Source organism: Sylvia atricapilla, chromosome 4, assembly GCF_009819655.1.
Source record: "Sylvia atricapilla isolate bSylAtr1 chromosome 4, bSylAtr1.pri, whole genome shotgun sequence".
NCBI classification, from domain to species: domain Eukaryota; kingdom Metazoa; phylum Chordata; class Aves; order Passeriformes; family Sylviidae; genus Sylvia; species Sylvia atricapilla.
Window position 1 is genome coordinate 5,135,285 of NC_089143.1, and position 26,736 is coordinate 5,162,020.

Sequence of the window (26,736 nt, forward strand, 5' to 3'; positions counted from 1 at the left end):
AAAAAACTGTTGTGAACATTTTTCACTCTTCTTCTTTCCCACCCTCAAAAGAAAATGTAGAAGGGCTAAACTGAGCTCTTAGATTACCAATACATGTGAGGTGTCCTTTAATATGTGAGATAAACATTTAGATGCACAGTGCAACAAGTCTGTCTGAAATTGTCCACACAGGACTGGAAATGAAACTTGTGTAAATTCTCTTTTAATGTGCTTTGAACAAAATGCTATTTTTGAAGCCTATACTAATTAATGTGATTTGAGCATTGGGTGGCATAATTCTGCTTTCAAAAAAAATTAGTCCCATTGCCTTTTCCCTCCTCCACATTATTCAAGTGAAATTCTGTCTGCTACTGTGAACACTGTAATTTTTGGATGCACTGCAGTGCTGAATCCTTATTATATATATTTCAAAATCTTGTGTTAAAGAGGAGATACTTTTCAAGGGTCATTCTATTCTGACAGCTGGATTTATGCTCCAGGTTACTAGACACTCTTTATCACACACAGCCAACACACACATCAGTGAGTGAAGCAGCTGAAGGAGAAAACTCTGGCTTTAGATGTCGCTATTTGCATTACTGTGAAATCGTTTCTGCTGTATTACCAATGTGCAACTGAGCCAAAGTATCACTTAGAGAATGTGACAAACAGTAGAAAGCTGATGTCTAACTTCTCCCATGCAAACATTAAAAATGGTTGTGAACTGGTCTTCTCCTTCTCTCCCTCTGAGGCATCTCCAGCACCATGCAGAGAGGTTTATTTAATAAAATAATAATTTATTATTATTAATAAATAATAATATTTAATGCGCCTCGGAGCCAAAGCAAATAATTTACTGTGAGGGTGGTGAGGCACTGGCACAGGCTGCCCGGAGAAAATGTGGATGCCCCATCCCTGGGAAGTGCTCAAAGTCAGGATGCATTGAGCAACCTGGTCTAGTGAAACGTGTCCCTGCTCACAGCAGGATGTAGGAACTAGAGAATTTTAATTTCCAGTCCTTAACATTCCACGGGTTTATGGCTTTATGTCATTAAGTCACGCACGCTGCTGCAGTACCGGTGCCGCTTCCCAGCATGGCTCCCGCTACCCCCACCCTCACTCCCCGCTGGAGGCTGTAAATCCTGCCCGCGGGGGAAGCTCTGGGCACCGCCGGGAGCCGGGCATGGGCTGGCTGCAGGGGCAGCTCCAGGACAGTGCAGGGGCCGCTCCAGAGGACAGGGCAGGCGCTGCTGCAGGGCCGCTCCCGGGATGGCATAAGGACACCCCGCTCCCCGCACAGCGCAGGGCGGAAGTCCCGCCCCTCCGCCCGGACGTGACGTCACCGCCCGCCCACGGCGCTACCACCGGCGGGACGGCCCGTACCACCTTCTGCGCCGGAGGGGGACTGACACACGGGGACGGAGAGCAGTGAACTGTAAGCGTGAGCGGCGGAGCCCTGCCCTTCCCCCGAGCCACCTGCACTTGTTTTAGCCCCTTTCCCATGTCTGCCAGGGACAGCGGGGAAGGCTTTGGCGCACTCGCTGTTCCTGTCTCCCTCCTTCCCTCCAGAAGCAATGGCGCAGGGCTCTGACGGAGCGGGCGCTGCTTATGGACACCCAAACGACACGGCGGGCGCTGGCCAATGAGAGCGCGGCATTGCCGCATCCCGCCAATCGGAGGCGCCGGCGCTGCCGGGCTGGGGCGGGGCCAGAGGGCGCCGGGCAGTGTCGCGGGCGGCGGCTCTGAGGCGCGCCGGGAGGAGCCGGGCCGCGCCCGTCCCGTGTGGAAACGGGGTAACCTAAAGAGGAGAGCGGGGCCATAGCCCGGATCCGCCCGGCCACCGGCACGGCCTGGGCGGGAGGGCTCGCGGGGTAGAAACGGGCACCAGCACGAGCAGTGCCCTAAAAGTTCAGGTGTTGGAGGTTTCTGCTTGTGAAGGAAGGAATCTTATTTCACAGCTGTGTTGATGAAGTTAATAATTCAGCGAGGCCCAGCTTTAAAAATAAAAGCGTTGCGGCGAGGACTAAACTACCTCTGTACAAGTCAAGAACGCAGCTTTGCACCTTTTGAATTCTGAGGCGTGGTAGAACTGTGTATTATCTGCCATGGATCCTTGTTTCTTGCAGGGCACCGGAGCGATGCAGGCGCGATGCTGCTGCAGGAGCTGGTGGCTCGGGCGGCCGGCCTGCACCCGGACAGAGCAGCAGTGTGCTTCGATGACTGCACTGGGAAACCTCCAGCCTGCTACACCTACAGCACCGTGGTTGAGCTTGCCGTGGAACTGACAGCTTTCCTTCAAAAGCACTGTGGCCACCAAGGCAGATGTGAAATAGGCCTTTACTGCTATCCAGGAATAAACCTGCCCTCTTGGATCTTAGGGTAACGGTTTGAATGCTTGCAGTCTGTGTTTTTTTAAGGGTTATCTCTGTTAAAGCAGTTTTGACGATTTGTTTATGTTTTTAATAACGACAGAAATGTAGCGATAGCACAGTAGTGCAGTCGAGGTGCTGGAGTCTTGCATCATTTAGGGGAAAAGATTGTCGTATTGCCATAGGACAGTCTTTTGAAAGGCCATTGCTAAAATATTTCTGAATCTTAAGTCTTAAAGCTGTAAACTGTCTGCAGCTGCATCCCTATATGAAAAGTAATTTAGCATATTTATAGAAGTCCAAAAACATTAATGACTAGTATCTTTCTTCTGCTTGTTTAAAACTGGAAGTGGTCTGACAGAAAACATCTATTGAGAGAAGACAATGTATTGTCCTGCTGGCAAAAAAAAAAAAAAAAGCTCTTAATGCAAATTCCATGTTTTAAACTAAATGAACATACATTTAATATTCCATTACAAATATTATGGAAAGAAGTAACGAGCAGTGTTACACTAAAGTGGTATTGATTCACTGATGGCTAGGAAGTTGAAATGCTTGTGATTGCAACACTCATGTTAATCTAGCAATTTTAAAAATTCTGCTTCTGCTGATGAATTCTAATGTTCGTATCCTTTGTGTATCTTTTGTATTCCTAGAATTTACAATGGAATAGACAATCACAGGATCACAAGCATTTTTTTTTCAGCTGATGAATATAGCAGCAGTTGTGTTTCCTTGGGGGCAATGGCCTATGTTGGGATTTTCCTGTTGTTCACACCTCATGTAAAACACACAATAACACCAGAAGTACCACAGTGGAGTATAAGGATTTCAATGGAGTGAGCAAGCACTGCAATAGTAAACCTCTCCCAAGCACTGAGGAACTTTCTCACCAGTCAAGAAATGCTCTTGCCCTAGTGCAGCAGGTTGCTCTGAGATGTTGTGCAGGCACCATCCCTGGAGGTGTTCAGAGCCTGACTGGACAAAGACCTGAACAATCTGCTCTGGTGTCACAGCTGGCTCTGCCTGAGCAGGAGGTCCAGCTCAGCATAGAGGTCCCTTGCTGCCTGATTTGTATCCCAAAGAACTGAGTGGTAACAGTGAGGGGGATCTGCTGGGGCTCTTTGCTTCTTACAGCTGTCACTGTGAGTAGCTGGGGGCTGTGTGATGCAGGGCAGGTCTAAGTCCTTACTGGCACAAGTGGCTGTAGGGGCATGTGGGATGCTGCTGTTTCCACACCTTCATTCAGGACCTTGGCGTTACTGCAGGGACAAACCACTCACACAGAGAGGAAATCTAACAAATCAGTTGTACAGTACAGAACTCAAGAGCAGAGCAAATGTGAGGATTTTTGGGGGCAGTTCATGCCTCAGTCACCCGTTACTTACTCATTTTGGTTTTGGGGGCTGTAGCAAGTTCCAGCACTTGTGGCTCTCTGGGAGCGCTGGGACATGGAGCTCCTCCTCCTGCCCTGGGGGAAACACAACCCAAGGGCAGTGTGAGGTCTTACACTGTGTTCTTTACACTCCTAGCAAAACTGTGCAGGCTTTTGGTGCTTTTTAGAATACATTCCTACATGTTGTCTGTGGGTAAATGGAAGGGTTACCTTTCTGTTCCCAGTCATTACCAGAAGGTTTTAAAATATAATGCTGTTGATGTCAGTGATACCTTTTGTATGGTATCAACATGCTTCATTAGAAATAATACTGAATGTTTTTATACAGCTTTAATCATTTCCCTTGCTGTAAAAGACCAAAAGGCAACACTGATTTTCATCCTACTTTCTTACCAACAAGATCCTTAAAAGTCATGACTACATTTTGTAGCTCAACTAGAAAACATTTTCGCAACATTTAGCAAAATCTAAGAGGATTTTCTTACTTGTTTTTAAAATTGTTTTAAACATTTGTGTTTTATTAGAATCCTTCAAGTTCCAGCTGCCTATTCACCTATTGATCCAGATGCACCACCAACTATATCCACTTACTTCATGAAGAAAAGCAATCTTCGGTATATTCTTGTTGAGAATGACAAAATAAATGTAAGTGTTCAGGATTCCATAAGAAGCATTAAAGAGCAGTTTAGACATGTGTTGATATGCAGATTGAATTCTGTTTTCATAAGCTTAATGGAGTGCTTTTGTTTTTTCATGGCAAAAGGTTGTCTTTTTTAGCCAGAAAAGAGCATCTTTAAAATCAGAAGTACAAAATGTTTCTCTCTTCTTCAAAATAATTGCCTTCTTTCCTGTTACGCTGTTGTTCAGGCAACCATGTTGGGCACTGATACTGGAAGACTTTTCCAGACTCATTTCTTTATATATCAGTGCTAAGAGCTCAAAATCTGCAGTAGTTCAAGAAGCTCCTGCATTTAATATTTGGGTTTCTCTTTGTCTAACTCATCCCAAATCTTATTGCAAAGGGAATAGAAAGGTTACAATTCAGATTCCTTGGTCTTCTGCAGCATTCTTTTGTATGTTTCCCTTTCTTTTTTTCATTTGCTCAGATAATTGTTTATTTTGCATTTACGAAGTCTCTGTTCACTGATACTTAATTTATAGAAATACATGGACTTATAATTGTCTAATTTGTGTTGTCCAAGAGCAGAGGTATGAAAAATCACAGCTTGTTTGTATGAAATGCTGTTTTCTATTTTGTTGCATACAGTAGAACACCAACAGTGCCTCCTGAGTTCCACTGTTTGAGTTGTTCATTTTCTCTTGCAGAAATTCCAGAAGTCCCATGCTAGCTGTATTTACCACAATTCCTCTGCCATACGACATATTGGTGTAACTCTCTTCCAAATGAGCTCAAGCAACACTGATTCCAGTTCAGAAGCAGGCAATATGAAAAGTAAATGTGAACCTTTCAGGAGTGTGGATAACTCGGAGCCAGGATTTACCATCTGCCCAGATCAAACCAAAGTGAAAACATCAGAAGCAGGATACATGGATGCTGGCCAGAAAGACACTTTAGCATATGTCTTGCATACATCAGGAACTACAGGGATCCCCAAAATAGTCAGAGTTCCTCATAAATGTATAGTGCCTAATATTCAGCATCTTAAGTAAGTGTGGTTTCAGTTTTCCTTTCAAATGCTTTTACAAATTTGATGCTTTTAGGATTTGTTTTAATTCTTCAAAGGAGTGTACGTAGGGGTTTTACTGACACAGCTTCACTTCTTCTTCCTTAACCACCTTTGTGGGTTTTTGGCTTTTGTTTCCAAGTAGAACATAACATTTTGTTTCTCTATCAGTATTACACTTAAATGATGCTTTGCCTTCATTTTTGAGGGCTGTGCTTCAAATGGTGCACTTGCTCTAAATTTTGTACTGTCATCTGGTTTGTGGTGTAAAAGAAATAGACAACAAAATTCATCATTTGTTCACAGTTATATTTACTGTGTTCTGTGTTTCTTAAGTCATAATTTCTTTTTAGACTACCCAGGTTTCTTTCTGTTTCATGTCATATTAAAACAAATCTATTATGGAAAATAAAATATATTTTCTTTCTTGTCTTTTGCTTTCTTCTTCTTTGCTTTTTCTTTCTTTATATTTATCCTTTTTGAATGAGCATCTTTTAGTTGAAATGTGCCTTTCAGTGAACTCTGTTGGTGTGTAATATGGTGGGTATCTTCATAAAACACATCATTAGTGAAATCAACAGTTAGAGTCCAGGAGCTCTTGCTCAAATTACCTGTCTCCATAATCAGAGCCCTTAAGATCTGAGCTTTGCTAATGCATTTCTTTCAGGCTGTCATTCTTTTAGTTGGGAAGGGTTTTTTGACTGCGTGCATTCAGATTTATTAATTCCTAGCTGTCTTATTTTAGATCCATATTTGAGATCACACAGAATGATGTGCTATTCCTGGCTTCTCCTCTCACATTTGACCCGTCTGTGGTTGAGTTGTTCATGGCTCTGACAAGTGGAGCCTCTATTCTTGTCATCCCCAACACCATTAAAATGATGCCCATGGAGCTCTCAGCTGCTCTGTTTCACCACCACCACGTGACAGTGTTGCAGGTAGGCACAATCTGAGTGTCTTTAGTGCCTTGCTCCTCACTTTTGCTAATGTGTACTACTTTGTCATCAGCCTAGAGTCTAATGTTAATAGGACAGAGTGTTCTTGCCCAAAGGCAATACCTATCCTTTTTGTTATGGACTGTGAGCTGCCTAGAAAATTACAATTTGATCAAAACCTTAAACATTTAGTGATAGAAAACACTGAGTGAGCTAAAGATTATTTTAAGAAACCTTTACCTATCAAAGTACTCTGTTAATTAAGCTTTTTGTTCTGAAGAATCTGGTAATAGAGTAAACTGTTACAGAACATTTTAAGCACTTTTTAATGGGTTTGACCTTGGAGTCTTTTATCATAGACAATTTTGAAGTTTTTAATGTTCGTTTTTTTGCTAATAGTACAAATAGAGCAGTGTGTACTGGTGGTAAAATATAGGGTGGTAAAATGTTTCTCATTTTTACAATAATGAGAACAAGGTAATCATTGGTTTCAGAGCAGTACTTAGTGTTTTCATGTCACCTGCTTGTATGAGGCTTCATGTGTCTCTTATGTCTTACAATAGGTTATCTCCTATATGATTTCAATTTTAATAGTTCTAAAGTTTTCAAACTTTCTCCAGGCTAAACACCCTCAGTTCCCTCAGCTGCTCCTTGTAGGATTTGTTTTCCAGACTCTTTTTTTTTTTTTTTTGTAAGAATGGTGATAGTTGAAATAGTTGTAGGGTGTAAATTTAAAGATTACTGAGTAGCTGGCTGAACATTCCATAGCAGAAAAAAATCCATTAGTTATAAATCATTTGTAACTATGCTCTGCTCTTATTTTTATTAGTTAGGATTGCTATAAATAGTGTAGATTATCCTCTGATACACAAGTTTAATGATCAGTTTACCTCAGTTGCTTTTAGAAAAAAAATTCTGAGATACTGCTCTCTATGAGCAAGATTTTTTAAGTGTCTTTTGAGACTTTCAAAGGTATATATGTTAAGCAGTAATAGAGAAAGGCAGAATTTCGTGAATGAAGGTTTTTGAGAAGTCTTTCTAAGAAAAGTTTGATTTGTTTGGGTTTGCGTTTTTTTGATCACTGTCTTAATCAGTGAAGGAAGGGCTTCTCAGCTGAATAATTGACAGAAAAGTTCTCCTTACAGCTTAACTGATGGATGAATAATTTTAAGATGTTTGTTAAAGAATAGAAAGATATTACCTCTCCCCCTTGAATTTTTTGAGCAGACTTGAGAAATACAAAAATAATAATGAGGGAGGGAAGAGTATAAATTTTTTCCCTTTTTTGTTTTCTTTTGTTGCTCTAATTTCACTAAAGTTAAAATTATCAGTTGCAAAAAGATGGTCTTCATCTATTACTAGAAAAAGAACCTTTTAAGAAATAATTCCAATAATTTTCCAGTTCTTTTACTAGAAAAGTAGACAAGAATGAGAGTGAAATGTGTCTGGTAAAATTATTTACAGTTCTTTTTCCTTTCAGTGAAAGGGCTCTACATCACCAATTGTTTTATAGAAACAGTTTTTTAAGGAAACTGGTTTGGGTTTGGGAGATTTGGGTTTTATATAATTTCCTTCTACTTATTTTAGTGAAAGCTTTGAGATAAACTAATTCTTGTAAATTGTTCTATTTACATAAATCAAGGACAACCCAGAATCTGACATCCTAAGAATTTTTAGTGTTATGTAAGGTCTTTAAATGTTCAGTATGCAAATTAATCAGATGTATAAGTTACATTTTTGCTGTAACATTCTGGAAATAAGGGAAAAAAGGCTCAAACAGTAACTGAAGAGAATACTGTGTTACTTTCTATTTCCAAGTAATTAATGTAAGAACTAATGAGCATACACTTGAGGTAATAGCTGAGACACACCAGGACACCCAAAATACACCTGGCTAAAGAAGAAATTTTGCAGAAGAACATAGATTGATGCTGATAGTACTCCTTATAAGAAACAAAATCTCACAAAACACCAGTGTGATGGTTGATAAGTGGATGTTTTAAAGTACATCCATAATACCGCTGTGCAGTCAGGATAAAGCAGGAAGAAAGGTATACATATACTGATAAAATGTAACAAGTCTTTCTCTTTTTGTTTTTTTTTTTTAATATGTATCATTCAGGCAACACCGACACTCCTCAGGAGGTTTGGAGCTCACATTATTAAATCAAGAGTGTTGTCTGCAAATACTTCACTTCGTGTCTTAGCCCTTGGTGGTGAAGCATTTCCTGCACTGAGTCTCTTGAAAAGTTGGAAGCACGAAGAGAACAAAACAAGTATTTTTAATCTCTATGGTATCACTGAAGTGTCAAGCTGGGCCACTTGCTACAAGATTCCTGAGGAGGTTTTTAGTGCTGATTTTAGGTAGGAAAATTCACTGTTCTCAATGGCTTGGTCCATCATGTGAATGATGAAAATCACAAAAATAGAACCTCAGTCTCCTGTTACCAGGGCTACTGAGTCCTCATGGGTGTTTATACTGGTAGAAATTACATTTTTGTTTTATCTGGAAACAGACTAATCTGTTATCTCACGAGCTCCCCCTCCTCTATTTTAGTAGTGTGGATGACAGAAATCAGTCCAAAGTGGCTCACCCAAGGTTTCACAGTAATTTAACTTAAACTTCAAGAAGTACTTTCTTTTTATCACTCCTGTCATATTTCACTCAGTTTCTGACTTGTTCAGTTGTTTGGCATTTTTTCTTCATATTATTTTACAGAATCATGAAAGGTACTTCCTATTATCTCACTGTTTCATTTTCTCTCTGAAACGTGTGATTATTCCATGGCATGAGAATTATACATGCAGCTTGAGTTAAATGTGTCCTCCAAAATGGGGTGGGTTGCACAAATGGTGTTATACATTAACCTGCTGCTTAAACCCTTTTAGACTAAAAATGGTGAATTGTCATGAAGTGTTATTAAATTCTTATATAAAACTAATTTTCTCAGTTCAAACATTAAGTGTAACACTTCAAAATAGAAACTGAACTGGAATCTATGCCGAAGTTATTTAAAGTTGCTTTAAGTTTTGCTTTACTGAAGAAAATATATTATTCTATACTCCCATTTAGAAATAGCTTCTATATTAAATAAATGAGGTCCTGCAACTGCTTGAAGAGGCTGGAGAATGAAGGGAAAGTAAGGAAGTTCGTCAGTAGTTCAAGAGAACTCTATAATAGATACATGACATTGAAATGACAGTTTCTTATATTTCAGTCATTTTTTGAACTGAGCATTTTCTAAATCTTTTTCTGAATGTTTCTTAGCTGTGCTTTTTAAAATAGAGTAAGAGCTCAAATTAGGGGAAAATGAGTTAGAAAGCAGTTACACATGCTTAAATTGGTTGACTTGATGCTTGTTTCAATCTGGGAGACTTAAAATTAAACTAAAATGCTTGGGGTTCTCTCAGGATATTTCAGGGTCTATTCAGGCCTTATTTTCTATAATTCTGTGGAGTTCTCTGGTATATACTAGTGACACCCATGCGCTCTGATGAGCTTTTTAATTTTTAATAAAGTGATATGTTTTTAAAGAAGAAACATTTGTAGAAAGAAGTCTCAAGCATCTTCCTTTGCTCTAATGCCAGTCCTTTAAAAAACTGCATGATACCTGGTTTCTGGGACAGTTGTTTTGTGTCCAGAAGAAAAAGACTTTTACTGTTTCTCTCTAATATATTTAGAACGAATTTTCCTGTACCTTTGGGATCACCACTCCTTGGAACAAAAGTCGAGGTCAGAGATGCCAGTGGATCTGCAGTTCTTGAAGGCGAGGGACAAATATTTATAGGTTATTTTATGTTTTGTATTCTTCTAAGATACTGATTTTAATTGATTGAGTTTTAATAATATACTGATTATTTTACTTGATATTTGCCTATGATGTACAGATTAATATAGTATTTTAAGTTCTGATTGGGCTGGGAACCTTCTGATAGTATTTTAGGTTGTTGGAATGATGAACAGGAAATTACCATCATTTTATCTGCTGACTGTGCCTTCATTATATTGATTTCTTTTTTCCCTTCTTGCATTTTGACATTGTCAGCTGAAGTAATTTCTGAACTGAATTAACTGCATAGCCAAAATTGTATATTGCAGAGGTTTAGACATTGATAATATTTCAGTATTTCTTATAATGCTTGGTAAAGTTAAGAGAATTTGATAAAAGACTCTTTATCATTTTCATTTACAGTTTGCTCTTTAATATGTATGACCACAATCTTTTTTTTTTGTATAGGTGGTGAAGAACGAATCTGCTTTCTTGATGATGAAGTAACTGTGCCACTGGGTACAATGAGAGAAACTGGGGATTTTGTAAGAGTGAAGGATGCAAAGTTGTTCTTCTTGGGTCGGAAAGACAATTGGATTAAACGTCACAGCAAACGTTTTAATATTGAATATCTACAGCAGGTAAATGCTCACATCCACAGAGTGGAGTATGCCACTGTAAAAAGGCAGATAGAAGGAACACATTGTTATCATCAGAAATGGGTATTTGCTTCTTTTCAGATGAGTTCTGGGAGCCTAAAGGAATTTGGAGGGTGTATCATAAAAAATCTAGTCACATAATTTAGGGAGGAGTTTCTTCTGAGCCCTTGGGAATCTGGTTTATTGTATGGTTTCTTCCAGGAGAATTGAGAACTGTATAAACATCTGAAAAATGCTGAGTATAGTTATTGTTCTACAAGATTGAGTGTCAGACTCCTGGATTATATCTCGTTCATGGCTTTTTGGCAAATAATACACATATCTATGTGTTTGTTTTTATGTGAAGTACAAGCTTTAGCTAAAAAAGAAAATATTTCCTAGGATATTATGCAGGAATATAATACAGTTTTTAAGGGTGTGCACTTTTTTCATTGTTTTTTGCTTCTTTTACTCTGTTGATGAAAGGCATTTCAAAGCATGATTAATGTGTTTTAATTACAGATTGCTGAAGATTTTTGCCAGGTGGAAGCTTGTGCAGTTACCTGGTATCAACAGGAAAAGCTTATCCTCTTTGTTTTACCCAAAGATGATTTTGAAGAGAGAGAAACACTTAAAGAACTCCAGAAGCATCTACCAGCTTATGGAGTCCCTGATGAGATTGTAGTGATTAAAGCTTTGCCTTTAACATCACATGGTAAATGAAGCCATTTAGAACCCTTGCCACTTGTTTAAATGGTATCCATTGCTTTTTTTAATTTTTTTTTCTTTTATTGACCAAAATCCAGTATCTGATTCATGCTTTTAGAATATGTGCATTAGATAAGTAATAAATTACATTAGATAAATAAGTAATTAGATAAATAAGTAGTCTAATTACATTAGATAATGTAATTAGATAAGTAATAAGGAAATAATGGCCATGTATTTTTATGGTTTTTTGATGATGTTTCATTTGAGAGTCAAAAAGTAGTGGAAAAACCAGTTTAGTTTTAACACTGTTTTAACATTTCTTACCTCAGCTGCTCCTGTTGCAGTCTGCAACAGGACCCTCACTTCTGCTGAGGAAAAACCAGGCCTTGAAGGTGGGATGATGTGGGGGGGTAAATTTTCAAAAACCTTACTGTGTTTCATGTAGTTGATCAACTGTATAAAATAATGCAGATGCAGTAGAATATGAATAAAAAAACACATACAAGAATATAGTGACTACTTGGGCAGAGCAAGTTTTGAAAGTGCTGATACTAAAAAGAGCAATGAAAAAAAAAAAATCATCCTTTATTTTCTACAAAGGCAAAGTTGATATATCTGAACTGAACAAGATTTACCAGAACCATCTAAACTCCAGAAGGCGTGACAGTAAGCTGAGTGACGCTGAGGAATTGTGGGAAAGATTGCAGTATTTATGGAAGGTAGTATTTTGAGCTGCCTTTTTATCTTTGCAAGTGGATCATTATCCATGTGTCAGGAGTTAAACGGTTTTAAGAAGTATGACTAATGCAACCAGAACATTCTAGCTGCCTATAGATTGAAGCAGTACAGCTCTTTTCTGTTCAGTTAATACTTAAATATAGCTGCTCTGCAGTGGCCAGGAGAGAGTCATTTGTATTTCTCTATCAGATAAAACTGCAGGCTATGGGGTATAAGCTATTAGCATGGAAACAAGGTAATCTGTCAGTAGCTTTTTGAATGCTGCTTCACATGCCAAAAGAAGGAATCACTAAAGAAAACAAGGAAATGGGACATGGAAACTTAATTTAAAAAAAAAAAAAAACAAACTGTTAGTAGAGTTTCAAATTTCTCAAGATAATTATAAATTGGAGTCCTTTTTTAAATAGATGGCACAGTTGCACAACTGTCTCTCAGACTACCTGCTTGGATTGTTTCTAAATTCCTGTGCTAAAGACTCGTTTTTCAAGGTACTGAAATATGATGCCAAACACTATTCCTTTGTTTTTCAAAGGTGGACTTACAAGTTTCACCTGAAAGTGGGATGAGCTGTGGCCTAGGACTTGAACAAGTAAATGTAGTATATTTATTTGTCTGTGCCTGTCCTTTTCAAATTGATGGCTATGAAGGGATAGCCCAGGGGATTGGATGTGCCCTGGACCTGTTTTGGACAACAGAAGGTGGCTTCCAAAACCAAAGGGTTTGGACTTGACACCCAGAGTTAATAACAATGGAGTGCAGTGAGAGGCAACATGGTTATTGCTGTTTGTTGTAGTGACAATGCCAAATGCAAACTCTTTCATTAACTGAAGGGCTCAAAACTTCAAAAAGTAGGCAGGTAAGTAGGTTACTTAAATAATTCAGAAGTAAAAAGGAACAGTTTATAAAAGCTTTATTTTTAAAATAAAACACCTAAACTGATTTTATCAAAAGGCATCTGTGTTTTATCTGCAAAGTTGTCATTGATAAATGGTATTGAAAATTGCCAATCAGTATATACTACAATTCCCTTTAATTCCTTAGACTGCAGAACTGGATTTGAGCAAGACTTTTGTAGTACAGAATTAGTATCTCCCTATTTCCTTGTTTCCCCCCACCAGTTCTTGTTCTGTCAATCTCTCTGTTGGCACTAACATTTTCCAGTTATTTTTTGCAGAGTAGTGCATTTTCTCAGTTGTTGGTTTTTAGCACAACTTCTAGGTGCTCAGGTTCTACCCCACCTGAGGTTTTATGTGTGTGACTTAGTATAACACCTATGGACTGGTATCTGTCTCCTTTTTTTCTCTAGTCTGTCCTTGGCCTTCCATGTGATTCCACTGGAATTCCCAAAGATGCAGTGTTTCTGTACAGTGGTGGAGACTCCCTGAAGGCACTACGATTTTGTGAAGAAATTGAGATGTTAGTAGGCAAAGCTGTGCCTGGACTCCTTGAGGTTATTCTCAGCCACTCAATTGAGGAGGTTTACAGACACAGTCTTAAAATACTGTTTCCAAATGAAGAGCAATTAATGAATCCTGACAACGTTGTGAAAAGAAAATTAAGAGGGAACAGTGGAGAGGACTTCCATGGAAAATATATTAAACTAACATCTGAAAGCGATCCTGAGATTGCTTCAGGATTAATTCCATTTATTGCACTGAACAGAGGAAATAATTTTTTCCCTATGAATTTCACCAAGTCTTCTATGCAGCCCAAAAATACAGTTCGGGTAGGAGTGGAACCACTACAGCAGCCAACCTTTGTGCATTCCAAGAGCCCAGGTGTAATGAAAAGCCATATGCAAGGATCTGAACTGGAGAACAGAATTTTAACACTTGAAAATAAGGCACATAAAAATGACCATTCCTCTGTTCAGCAAATCCCTGCAGAATGTAGTCATTCATCAGTGGCAGAGTTGGCATTGCGTGTGAGGTGGAAATCAAACACGAGAAAATGTGTTGATGCATCACCACTGGTTATAATACCAGCTAAAGAAGAAGTATCTGCATCTGTGTATGTTGGCTCTCACTCCCATGCAATGCAGGCAATTGATCTAGATTTGGGAGAAATAAAGTGGGAGAAGACCCTTGGAGATCGTATTGAGTCTTCTGCCTGTGTATCCAAGTGTGGGAAATTCATTGTGGTTGGTATGTCTTTCGTTTCAGCCTTCATTTTAAATTCTTTTTTTTTTTCCTCTTGAATACAAGATGAATGACAGAGAGTCATATTTCTTATCTCTGGTTGTCCTCCATCCATCACCTTCCATATCTGCCTCAGAACTAATTTATTGTAAAATAGAAACAGAAGGAAGAAGTAATTTGGGTTTCATGTTAATTAGTGATGGAGCTTATCTAACATAAACACCTGTGGTTTATTATATCCCAGTTTATTAATAAGGAATAATCAATGGCTACAGTTTGTTTTTCAGTGGTAGATTAAGGTGTGACATCTAAACGTGTTTTTGAAATTTTTTTTGAGTATGGAAAGGTAATGCAGTCTTAAAATGTCTTTGTAAATTGATAGAGTTAGAAATTGGTACAGGGTACCTCATACAGTTTTTCACAGAGTTTATTATCTTATTTGACTCTTCTTTTCAGAAATGTAAAAAACATGTTTGGATAATTTTTTAGGTTGGTCATATCTATGGTCAATGGAGTTGCTATTTATCTTAGTGTCATCTTTTTAGCTAATACATCTACATCAATGGTTTGCACAGATATCCAATTGGTGAGGTTCTTTAATGCAAATCTAATGTTGCCATCTTTTTGTTTGTATTTTGGTTGCTGTTCACTCTTGATAATAAAATTGAATCTTTCATTAACATGAAATTCTAGAATGACAGTTTGGTTTTCATTAGAAAACTCACAAACTTTATTCTTTTAACACTTTTGTTTTCAGAAACAAAACCTAGACAAAGGGATAATTAGAAAAATTTGTGTTCTCCCTTTTCAGCAACTCCTTGTTTTCTAACATTGTTACTGAAAAATTTGATAGAAAGGTAGTGAAATAAGTATATTCTAAATGTAACTTAGAAAAACCACACAGAACAGTCATCTTTGACTGTATCAGCAAAACCTTTGAGCTAAAAACACAGGAGGAGCTTTTGAACATATTTTGAAACTCTGCTTTATGAATAATCTTATTTCTTTCCAGCAGTGATGCAACTAGCAGCATAAGTCACAGCATAAATGCAAATAATCATTTTATTCTTTTTTTCCCCCCCATCATATTTTGCTCCACATAGGTTGTTATGATGGCTTAGTGTATGTGCTTCAAAGCAGAAATGGAGAAATACACTGGACTTTTGTCACAGAAGACACTGTGAAAAGCTCTGCTGTTGTAGACCCTTCCAGTGGACTGGTCTACATTGGATCACACAACCAACATGTGTATGCCTTGGATATTTATGTAAGAACACTGACTAAATTACATGTAGAGCAATAAATATTCAATTTAGACTCGATTTATACTGCACTAGAAGTTCCACTGGTGTTAGTATTCTTAGGAGTCCACAATCACCCTTCTGATAGTTAGGCCTGCTGCAAGTGAGGCTAGGGTTATGTGACAGTAAATAGTTTTAGTGGTGTTCCCAGTTGTGGTTCTTGTGTTATTAGTCCTGGTTGAAACCAAATCTTTAGTTTCTTAGTTACTAAATTCTCCACGGATGTTTCAGAATAGGGTGCCTAGCTAGAAACAGAACTGTGATTTTTCTGGTGGGGAGAGAATCTCTCATTCTAAATAAGAAGATGGAGGGAGATGGAAAATAAAAGAGGCAGATACTGCTTTTTTGTTAGCTGAATTTATTTTATTTACTGGAAGAAAAAGCCAGTGGCACTTGTTGTGTGTTGCTGTCATATCATGTAGATTGTCTTCACTTTTTAACAAGTGTTTGCTGAGTAAACACAATACTTGATAATGTTTGACATTCAAAGGTTTTTGTAAACATGATGAGCTCTAACTCCAGTTGAAGAATTGTTTATGATTCTTTTTTCTTGTACTTACAGCAAAAGGAGTGTATATGGAGGTTACATTGTGAAGGTGGAGCTGTGTTTTCATCTCCTTGTCTAAGTTCTTTGCCACATCATCTCTATGTTGCCACGCTGGGAGGACTATTATTGGCTGTTAACCCAGTATGTACCTTTGCTTACATGTCTTTCATCTTGATCTCAAGTTTAAATGAAACCAGATGTATTTCTGAATTTAAGATTGCTATTCTAATGAAAGGGAAGGTGATCATATATTACCATGAAGTATTTTTCACTGGGAGGCATTATAATGATACACAAGGTTACCACAATACTTCAGAAATCTATCTATCTGGTGATAAGGAGAGCTGAAATGGTTTGCTTGAATTCACATCCTGACCCTAGGCCAAAGTTGCAGTCAGTTTCTTGTCATTCCCATATCAGTAAAACCAGTGAGTGAGAGCAAGTTGATAGATTTATTTCCTACCCTCTCTCCTTTGACAGTAGGATTGGAAAAAAAATACACAGAAATCAGAACAGAATGCAAAAAGAAGCCCCTTCATTCCTCTTACTGTTTCCCTCCCCACATTTAAGAGCTGTCATTTTAATCTCAGTGTGCAGTTCTGTTCTTTTCACTGGGGAAATGGCATTCTTGATAGATGTGGAGCAATTTCATGGTTTTCTGAGGCATTGTTGCCTTACAGCTGGTCCTGCTTGATAAAAGGAACAGGACTTGAAGCAGCCGTTAATGTTTTTGTACTCACACAACACAGAGCATCAATCCTAATCACCTTTACCTTCCACCCACTACAACTATCCTCAGTAATAACCAGTCTACCATTAGAAAACCAGTGCATGGTTCTGCAGCAAGACTTGGCTGTGCTTAAGATATTTTTTTTTATTATTCTGTAATCCACAGTAACAGATAGTTGAGAAACCCACCTAGAAGTGAGTCTGCGCCTTCCTGTTTTTATGAGTAATCTTAATTCCTGGGGAATGTGCAGGATACACTAGGAATGCATTGTGATAGTCATAGATAGTGAGTTGCAGCATGTCCTGGAGTATTAATATAACTTGATTCCAAGATATCTCTGCTTCATTGGTCTTTGTCACATACTGAGCAGCTGGGAATGAAATAAAAAACTGAATCTGGCATTTATTAGAACTACTGCTAATACACTTTTAATTATCATTATGCATTTGCCTAGGTTGAGGAAGAAAATTAATTTTTGATTACGTTTTTGTTTTGTGTGGGTTTTGTTGTTGTTTTGGTTTGGGGGTTTGGCTTTTTCTTTCTACATAAGGGCTGGGTCAGACAGTGATGGAAGGGTTGTTTTTTTGCTGAGGGAAGGGTTGTTTCTTACAGTTGTGTTAAACATCAGATTTTCCATGCTGCCATTTGCAGGTAACAGGGAGTAAGATTTGGAAAAGCAACCTTGGAAAACCACTCTTCTCCTCTCCTCACTGCAATGAGACCTACGTCTGTGTTGGGTGTGTGGATGGAAAATTATATTGTTACACTCATTCTGGAGAAAAGGTAAAAGTGGGTTTGGGTTTTTTATGTCCATCACAAACCCCTGAATAAGATACTTTATTAGGACTGTTTTCTGAGGCTTCATGATTGGCATATACCTTTCTGTGAACCAAATAGAAGTGCCTGTTGTTAAGAGAGGTGAAAGTAGGAAAATATTTGCCTAGGGTAGTCCATGCAGTTCATGGCAAAATCAAGTTGCCTGATGCAATAGGAGAATTTCTAGTTCAGATCTCATACCCAAAGTAAATTGTCAAGTGTAGTGCCAACAAGTGAAATTACTTAAATTATTTCATTTGGAACTTTTCAAGCATGTTTCAGGTATCTCTTCCGTAAAATGGTGGTTATTCAAAAGTAAAGGTTTCTTAGAATTTTTATGCATTTATCAAAAAACTGCTAAATCATAATTCTGTGTCAGTGGAGTATGTGTCAGCCTTCATATTAAATTAAATGAGAGGGGTTTTTTAGCTCCTGAGAGATAAATGTAGTTTGTATCTGGTGTTGAAACAATTGACACCATTCATTTGTTGGCCTGAGATGCAGTACACATGGCAATTCCTAAGCCTTTTCTGATTATAAAACACGTGTTCAGTGTATCTGTGCACTGCTCTCTGCCTGCAGCAGTGTTTCTGGACTGATACTCTCTTGAGGAGGGATCTACACATTGTTAGCATAAGCAGAGGAAATCTGTATTACAAAAGGAATATCTGCCTTTCTGGCAAAGAATGGCACATTAACAGGATTCTTGATGTTCATTACTAATTGTGCAACTTGCCAAGAATATTCATTTCCCATTTGATTTGTACGTGGGCCTCACCAAAAGTAGCAATTCTTCCCTCTTTCACATCTATTTTATGAGACTTTTATTGCTTACTCTCTGTGTAAAGCCTAACTTATAATTTGACAAGGATTTACCAGGCCTCACCGAAATCTAATATACTTTTGAAATGAAATGCTCTCCTATCAACAACGAGTCTATTAGAAAATTACAGTTGCTGTGAAACTGATAATGTAAAAAACCTTTGATAATGGCTGCTCCTGCTCTTTCTGTAGGTTTGGCAGTTTTCCACTAATGGGCCAGTGTTTTCATCTCCGTGCCTCTCAAGTTTAACTAAGCAAGAAATATTCTTTGGCTCTCACGACTGCTTTATCTACTGCTGTAACATGGAGGGTAATTTACTGTGGAAATTTGAAGCCACTTCAAGTGTATATGGAACACCGTTCGTTTTCCAAAGTGATGACTTAAAGAACCAAATTCTCTTGGCAGCAGTATCTACAGATGGCAAAGTGTGGATCCTGAATGCCAAGAGCGGAGCAGCAGAAGGAGTGCATCAGCTTCCAGGAGAGGTTTTCTCTTCGCCCGTAGTCTGGGGAACAAAGCTTGTTGTTGGCTGTAGAAATGATTATGTTTATTGTCTAGATCTGTACATAGCAGGAAAAAAATAGCAGCTGTTAGGCTGCTTCATTTTTACTGTTTACATTTGTAAACTAGGAGCTCACAGATGCTCCCTACCCCTCTGCCTATTTTGCTACAGGCAAGAGATGTTCCTTGCAGACTTATCAGGTAGGGTTTTGCATCAGGCAGTGTCCAGTGATGGAGGCAGGATGGCTGCTCAGCACCTTGCCAGAGAGGGGACAAAGTGTGTCATGTGCCATATTTCACAGCTTGAATACCAGGCCTGCCTCCGAGGGAGGAGTGTGTTGCTTTCTTTGAGTCTTGTGCCTGGCTCTTCCTTGCACCAGACTAGTTTTGTCTGTCTGTCAAGATTTCTGTGCCAGGCAAGCTTACCCAAATCCTTTTTTGACTCTTAACATCTTATCTGATTTCTGGAGACATAGCCTGAATTTCGTGTACCTGGAAGGAGCGACCTCTTTACTACAGTTTGTACAAACAGAATAGTTCATCTTTTGTGGACCTAGGCCCAGCATGGCTTAATTAATCTAATTAATATACTTAGACTACACTGAAATCAGTAGGAGTTGCCTTTTGTATTTTAAAGTGGAAATAGCACTCTAGACATTTATTAAATTTCAGTGACAGGAACAGTATGGGTCCCAAATGAAGTGTGCACTGCTGAAATCAACCACCGTCAAATAATTTTTTAAGGTGTTTGAATGAATGCTGTTTACATTGTCTACACAAAAACTGTTAATAAAATGTTGTGTAAATTGGGGTTTGTGTTCTTTAACACCTTAGAAGTAAGTACAGGGGTCTTGGTACTGTAAATCAAGTACTTGCCATGGCAGAAGTACACTTCACTGAGAGCATTTCCTAAGAGTCTTCTAAAAGAAGTACAGTAGAATCTCCTGCCTTATTTTCTCTCGTGAGCCATCTACACTGAATCCTGTGTGGTATGTAGTACATTTGTAGCACTGTAAAACGTTCTACTTGTAATGCAAACCTAAACTACATGATAAGCAAAATGAGACACAGAGGACTTATATCAATGATTAGGTAATTTTGACCAGATTATAGTTTAATAAGAATTAAAATGACAGTATAATAAACAATTGCACTTTAAAACATTTGAAAAATTAAAAAAGTACACAACAAATACCCCACAATTATACATCTTGTCATTTTTATACATTACTATATGAACATAGAGGTTAATCATATATAACCTTGTCAAAAGAAATGGTATTTTGTGTTTGTATAAGTTACAAAAAATTGAAACAATATACTACATAGTGGTTTATTCGGTTCTTAAAACATTTTTGCTGTTTTCAACTGGGTAGTAGCGTTTTGGATTTATTTTTATAGATTTCCAATACTTTTATCAGAAATGGTTGCAACAAAGCTAAAGCAAAGTAACACTTCACTTCATTGGTATTTAGTGCAAATCTTTGTTGGTTTATCATGAAATGTCACTGTTGCACATGTACACTTTAGAAATGTTTCCATCAAGTACTGTACATAATACAGTTTCTGTTGTTACACTAGATACCTTTATGGTTGGAAAAAACCCTCTGCTTTGAAGCTTTAGCTTAGGACCATCCTTAATGAAAGCTCTATTCTATGTGCTATAAATGGATTGTATTGGAAAATTGCATCCTTATGTCATGCACAATAGCACCTAATTTTGCTATGCTTTTCAGAATACCAGTATCTTTAATCCTGATTTACTTCACCTTCTCTGTATTTCTACCTGGCTCCCCCTGCCAGGAAATAATTGTAAAGATGGATTTCAGGCAGTTTAGTTATTACATATCCATACTGAAGGCAAACAAACCTGGAAAAAAATGTAAATTTAACTTTAAGATGCACTAATTTCTGGTGCTAGCAGAGCAAAATTAATTGCAGGGCCAATTCTTTCTTGAGATACTGAAAGCATTAAGTTAAGGGTGTTTTTTTTCCCAAGCATTTGAGAGCACCATTGTCTCATTTCTGCTTAAAACATATCAATTACTTATATTCATGATAAAAGTTACTTTAGAGATTCTGGGTTTAAATATGAAACTGAGCAAAACTGATGGCATAAGACACCCAAGGGAGCCCATCTTGCTGTTGCACATGTACTCCATCTAACACATCCATTGTGTTTGTGCTGCTGTAACCATGATACTGCTGCCCTGTTTTCTGTTTGGTGGGAGAGGCTGTACTTGACAATGACTTTTGCTGAAACTCTTTTGATTCTGGGAACAGAGTGTGCAACAGGTTTCAGTCTGTTTCCTGTGCAGTTTAAAATGCTGATTCTCATGCTGCTTAACAGCAGTTTGGCTAAAACACTTCCCTGAAGCATATGCTGCATCATTCTATAATAATGTAATTTCTTTGCATGAAAATGTCTCCCTTTATAATTCCTTTGAACCTTAAGGTTGTAAGAAGGAGACTTTCAAAAAATTTTTGAAGTCTTCCTTGTTACACAAACTCAGTTGATTTATTTAATGGGGTGACATTATAAAATGCAGACCTAGAGGTTTCTGTTGAGGGATGTTGAGGATAGTGATGTTTTTATTACATTTATGGACTTTACCCTTCTTCTGTAAGAGGGAGGGGGTGGACATTTCTCTTTTAGTTATGTGGAGTAATAAAGTGTTCAACTGCCACACCAGATACCTGAGATGGGGTCAGTAAACTTCTTTCTGAAGTGTTCTGGCTATATTGGTCAAAGTACAGGAAGTTATTTGAACTGCCTGAAGTTGTGTGTGGAATAAAATCGGGAAGAATGCAGAGTTAAAACTCTGAAAACTCTCACTGACTTAGTTTTCAGGTCTCAGTGAACTTCAGTTCTGCCAGGGCTACTGCTGTGGGAACTTACAGAGACAAATTCTACAGGAATTTGTATTCTCACAGGAACAGTTTAATTCCAGTCAATTGATTTAAAGTTGTAATCCACTATCACTGTCTGCAGCCAAGTACAAACAGTGATGCACTTAAATGACTAGCAGAAACAGTGAATCCCTGACTTCTTTCTGAGAACTTTATGATATTTGTTTAAAAATTGTGGCTTTTTAAGCAGGATTAATTGTTTTCTTCTTAGAAGTGAGGGTATACAGATGTAGTGTATTAATCCTATGATGAAAGAAACTACCTCAGCATTCGGATGGTACCATCAACTTACCATTTGCATGTGGAACAGTGTATCCTGAAGCTCTTCCTTAGGGAAAGAGCTTTCAAAAGCAGGCAGAACTGGCAGTTCATACAGTTTAACATGTTCAAATAAATTATGACTTAAGAGAAGGAAACATGCATCTTCAACAACGAAGTTCTGAAAAAAATTTCTGAGATCTCAGACACAGAGATCTAAAATTCCAGAACTGAATACCGACATAATTTAAGCAGCTTCTGAACCCTTATTCTGTTCTGGCCCTTATTATGATACCTGCTAAAATTTACATCCAGTATCTGAGCACTCTGAAGCTTTTGAGAGAGTCTGGCTTCTGAGATTTTTGCCATGACCTCCTTTAGCTATTTGTCAAAGCAATGGAATAAATGACTTGAGCAGACTTTACAGTGAGCTAGAGCAAAATGGTAATCAGTTCAGTTTTCAGTCCTTCCAATACATGCATTTTCAGTTTTGTCATGTGTAAAAAGCAGAATAAATAAAAGAAAGCAATTAATAGCAATAGAGATGTAACTTCACAGTTTACTTTATGATCTGTGGACAGTCACTCCAGGCTTTTGCTTTCCTCTTGGCTAATGCAAGCCAGGCTGGTTCTGTTGACACTGGGTTAGCATCAGGTGTAGAGAACCTCTTGGCTACCTCCTTGGTCACTGGGGTTGATGGAACAGAATCTGAAATTTCCACTTTTTTTATAAGGACAGGGACAGAGAGAAAAAAAAAAATTAGTTGAATCCTGTGCTTTGTTGATTCTAGAGATTTCACTTTTATGTGAAGATATTCTACCACTAGATACTTATTTCCAACACTTTTGGTGAAATCTTACTCTATTTACAGAATCATCAAGTTAGGAGGAGCTGAGTTTCCTTATTTCAGAGCTGACTCCAAGTAATCTAACACACAAAAATAGGGACAAAATTTTCAGTCCTTGTGACATCCAAAACATTTCAATTTGCTAGTCTTAAGTAAACTTTTTAATTACATCTGCATCACAGCAAACAATGGAAAATAAAGCTAGGGTTTTTTTCTCTTTAGTAATGCAGCTGCTGCACACATCTAAACCAAATATATTCAGTAGTATTTAGATTCCCCCTTCAGAGAAGAAAATGGTCCTATAACTTCCTGCCTCAATTAACCCTGCCAAGAGACTGTCCTGAAAAAAGAAAGAAACCTGCTTTCCCCACTTGCTGTTTGCCACATTTTCTTCTAAGTAGTATAAGACAAACAGCTGTATCCATAAGAAAACGTGGTTAACAAACAAATTATTTCTAAGAAGCAACTTCACAGAGCAGAACCATGGAAGTATTGTAGAAGTCAAATAGGAAAATAAATTCTGAGACAGTGAATGCCCTCAAAGGCAACCTGAATAGAAATGAGTCCTGTCTGAAACAATATGGAGTAACTCTAAAAATCTTAGTTACAAAATAACTCCTCTCTCATCATCTCCTCCCACTGCGACCTCCCCCCTCCCTTTTCTCTTTTAGGAGCCAAAATTTTTTTTTTTGTTAAATGTTCAGATTCTCAGTTACATTTAGTAGCATTTCATTTTGAGGTTTTGAATGTGTATAAAAGCTTTAAAGTTGTGTAGAAGCTTTAAAATTACACGGTCGACAAAAAAATGTTCTGTTTTTCTTTTTAGTGCATCTTTAATCATGTATTTTTATCTGCAAGTAAATGAACAGTAGCAGCAGCAATTTCTGTAGATGGACACTTTGAAAAGCTAATTATTTTAAATACTATGGTAATTTATGCTATTTTAAAGGTCTTACACTCTTATCAATTCCTGATGTACAAGACACAAGTGCAATTTTGAAATACACCACCTTGAGGTTGTGGGTGTTTTTTAATGTCTTTAGAGGAGGACTCAGTAGACTTCCATTTAAAACATGTCCTAGGCTGGTTCTCTGTCTTAAATGCTCTTCTAACCATGGGAGGTTCAAACTGTCTTATTACCCACAAATACTTACATATATATATGTGTATTTGCTAAAGGCTGCCTGGCTCCAAATATAGTCAGTAATTGCAGGGAAATCCAGTCACTAGTTCTTAAAGGGCCAATAGAGTTCTGTGCTTTCACTTTAGATATTTCAAAATCAGTAATTCCTCCTCAATTTCCTTCTGAACTATCACTGTAGGGCAGACAGAATGACCTTGGAGAATTGAGGTTTGGCCCTTTGATGTAATTTGGCATCATCTGTTGTGATGGAGTTGGATTTCTGCTAGAACTGACCATGTACAGCAGAACAACACCGTGCTGAGTCTTTGGGGGTAGGGCTGCAACAGACCCCTTTTGAGCTTGACAGGAATGCTGAAAAGCATGAATGCTTTGGGCAATTAATGTAAGATCTTAGAATAGTTGGGATTGGAAAGGATCTTTAAAGGTAATTTGGCCAACCCAAGGTGTTCCAAGTGAAGTTCTCAGGGACATCTGCTCTGGTGTGCAGCTGCAGGGTGAAGATCCAGCTGCTGAATTAACTGAATACAGGCAGGTGTAGGGTTTTTTTTAGTTTGAGACAGTCTGTAATGCAGGAGTAGTACTGGTTTAGCCTTTAACAAATCAGTTGAGTCACCTCATTGCTTTGAATAACTGCATCTCACTCTTCTTGGCCTAGAGTGGTACTGAACAGATGCAGCTGATACATTTATCTACTTTCAAAAATGCAATTTACTTGCACAACTTTTACAATGTTTCTTCAACACCGATCTACTCCAAGAGCTTTTCGCTAAGACTACTGTTGGCTAGAGAAGTACAGGCAAGTCTGTCTTTCAACAATCACCTCGTGCCAACCCAAATATTATGCCCTTTGGGGAAGTATTTATTTTAATTTGCCTGCCTTTTGAATGTGGGATAGTTTTAGCTTGACTGAAATGACAGATAAAGCAGTGGGTTCTGAATCCAACTACCGTGCCAAATATTTGATTGGAGGGAGAAGTTCTAGATTCAAAGTAACAGACTACCTTCAACTGAATTGATTCTCTTTTGCATTTTCAAGTGAAAAAAATACTTATTTTCAATACTGGAGGGTGAATATTTCTCCTTGACAAAGTGGGAGGTGTGAGAATGCAACTTGCTTCATTTCCTGCACAAATATTCTTTGTAGAAATTAAACATCATTCCCTGTCTGTGCTAACCCCAAACCCAAGGCAAAACAGCACTGCAATTGCAATTTACAGTGAACTGGATCTCTCTAATGCGCATTAGTCAGGTTCCAAAAATACTGTTGGATATGGCTTGGGGAGACAGCCTAATTTCATTAACTTGAACTGGGGCAATGCTAAGAAATTGCAGCAGTGCAGCCTGAATAACCCAGGAAGACTGGCAAAAATCTGTTAAAATGATGTATTTTCATCATAATGGCCAGCACATGAGATGGGAATGAGTTCTGTTATTCTATGGAATGCATTTCTAATTCCAGCAGTAGTATATGAGGAAAAGGAAACCCCCTCATTCACTTTCTCAAAAACATACCATTTCTGAAATGCATTTTTCCTGGAGTAAATCTGAATCTCTCAACTGTACCTGTCACAGAAGTTGGAAGGGTGTTCGACTTCTTTAGATGCTCTCTTCTTTCTAGTCTGGATACAGCAGTCTCGATTTTCTTCTCTCCTTCTTGAGTTGTAGATTTCTGCAGTGTGCTTGTTTTGCTGCTGCTGCTGCTTTTATTATCTGACTGATTACTTATAGCAGCCTAGAACACAGAAGGAAAACTGCTAAATGAGAAAGTCTGTCATGCAATGGCTGCAAGTTAACAGATGACACACTTGATGCTTTCATTCATCACCTGTCCTTTCCTTAATCTTCCTTTTTGGCAAAGGATCACAACACCGATACTTCTAAAACCAACAGTTATTAAAGACTGTAAAAAAAACCCAAAAAACCAAAACCACTACAAAGTTTAATTTGTCCTGTTGTCATTTCAGTCAAAATACTGAAGAGTTTGAGCCAGCCCTCACTGTTAAATACAGCACTGAAACATAGTGTGCATCTGTGGGCAACTTCACACCCACTACTGTTTTCTTCCATCAGTTGTCTGTGTCTCAGGTTATCCATGTATCCATCAGAAATCTGGTTCTCATAACAGCAAAATATATTTAGTTACCACATACTCTCCCTTTTTACCACCTGTGATATCTATATACAACATGACTGTTTGTGCAGCATCACTTTGGTACTGTAAGTAAAAGTGGTTCCCTTACTCATAGAAAGCCATGGAGAGAAAAAGCTCTTTGGAGAACAGGAAAGAAGTGATTGAATTCAGTGCCTGCTTTAGGCATTTGGATGTACCATGACTGCTCATTTCTTTTGGCCATCTGTATTTTACCCACATGCTGCAATGAAAATAAATTCAGCCTTACTAATATTCACCTATATTTGCATATTCCCCAAGCATTAAAGGTTAACATCTCATGTAAGCTCTGAAAGAACCACACTGCAGACAATTTTTCTGTTCCATCCC

General features: G+C 38.1%; 2 protein-coding genes across 5 annotated transcripts in view; one reads left to right on the top strand and one right to left on the bottom strand.

Annotated features, from left to right (window-relative positions):
- The first annotated feature begins 1,175 nt into the window (after nt 1–1,175).
- On the top strand, nt 1,176–19,888 carry AASDH (aminoadipate-semialdehyde dehydrogenase). Of its 2 annotated transcripts, none has more exons than XM_066316968.1 (15): nt 1,176–1,414; nt 2,106–2,358; nt 4,269–4,389; nt 5,071–5,411; nt 6,175–6,367; nt 8,487–8,728; nt 10,046–10,152; nt 10,603–10,775; nt 11,295–11,487; nt 12,084–12,202; nt 13,528–14,365; nt 15,463–15,626; nt 16,223–16,348; nt 17,589–17,720; nt 18,768–19,888. In XM_066316968.1, exons 2-15 carry the CDS (start codon nt 2,129–2,131, stop codon nt 19,158–19,160), a joined length of 3,372 nt encoding a protein of 1,123 aa, XP_066173065.1. In that variant the 5' UTR covers nt 1,176–1,414; nt 2,106–2,128; the 3' UTR covers nt 19,161–19,888. The 2 variants fall into 2 exon arrangements, with proteins under 2 accessions (XP_066173065.1, XP_066173066.1); XM_066316969.1 differs by lacking the exon at nt 1,176–1,414 and adding an exon at nt 1,730–1,772.
- Nucleotides 19,889–21,515: 1,627 nt separating this feature from the next.
- The window catches only part of CRACD (capping protein inhibiting regulator of actin dynamics), a 68,718-nt gene continuing 63,497 nt past the window's right edge, over nt 21,516–26,736 (bottom strand). For all 3 annotated transcript variants that reach the window (XM_066316958.1, XM_066316957.1, XM_066316956.1), the window contains 2 exons: nt 25,800–25,968; nt 21,516–22,965 (listed from right to left, as the gene is read on the bottom strand). In XM_066316958.1, coding sequence (XP_066173055.1) covers nt 22,805–22,965; nt 25,800–25,968 — 330 coding nt within the window. In that variant the 3' untranslated portion in view covers nt 21,516–22,804. The remainder of the gene's footprint in view (nt 22,966–25,799; nt 25,969–26,736) is intronic.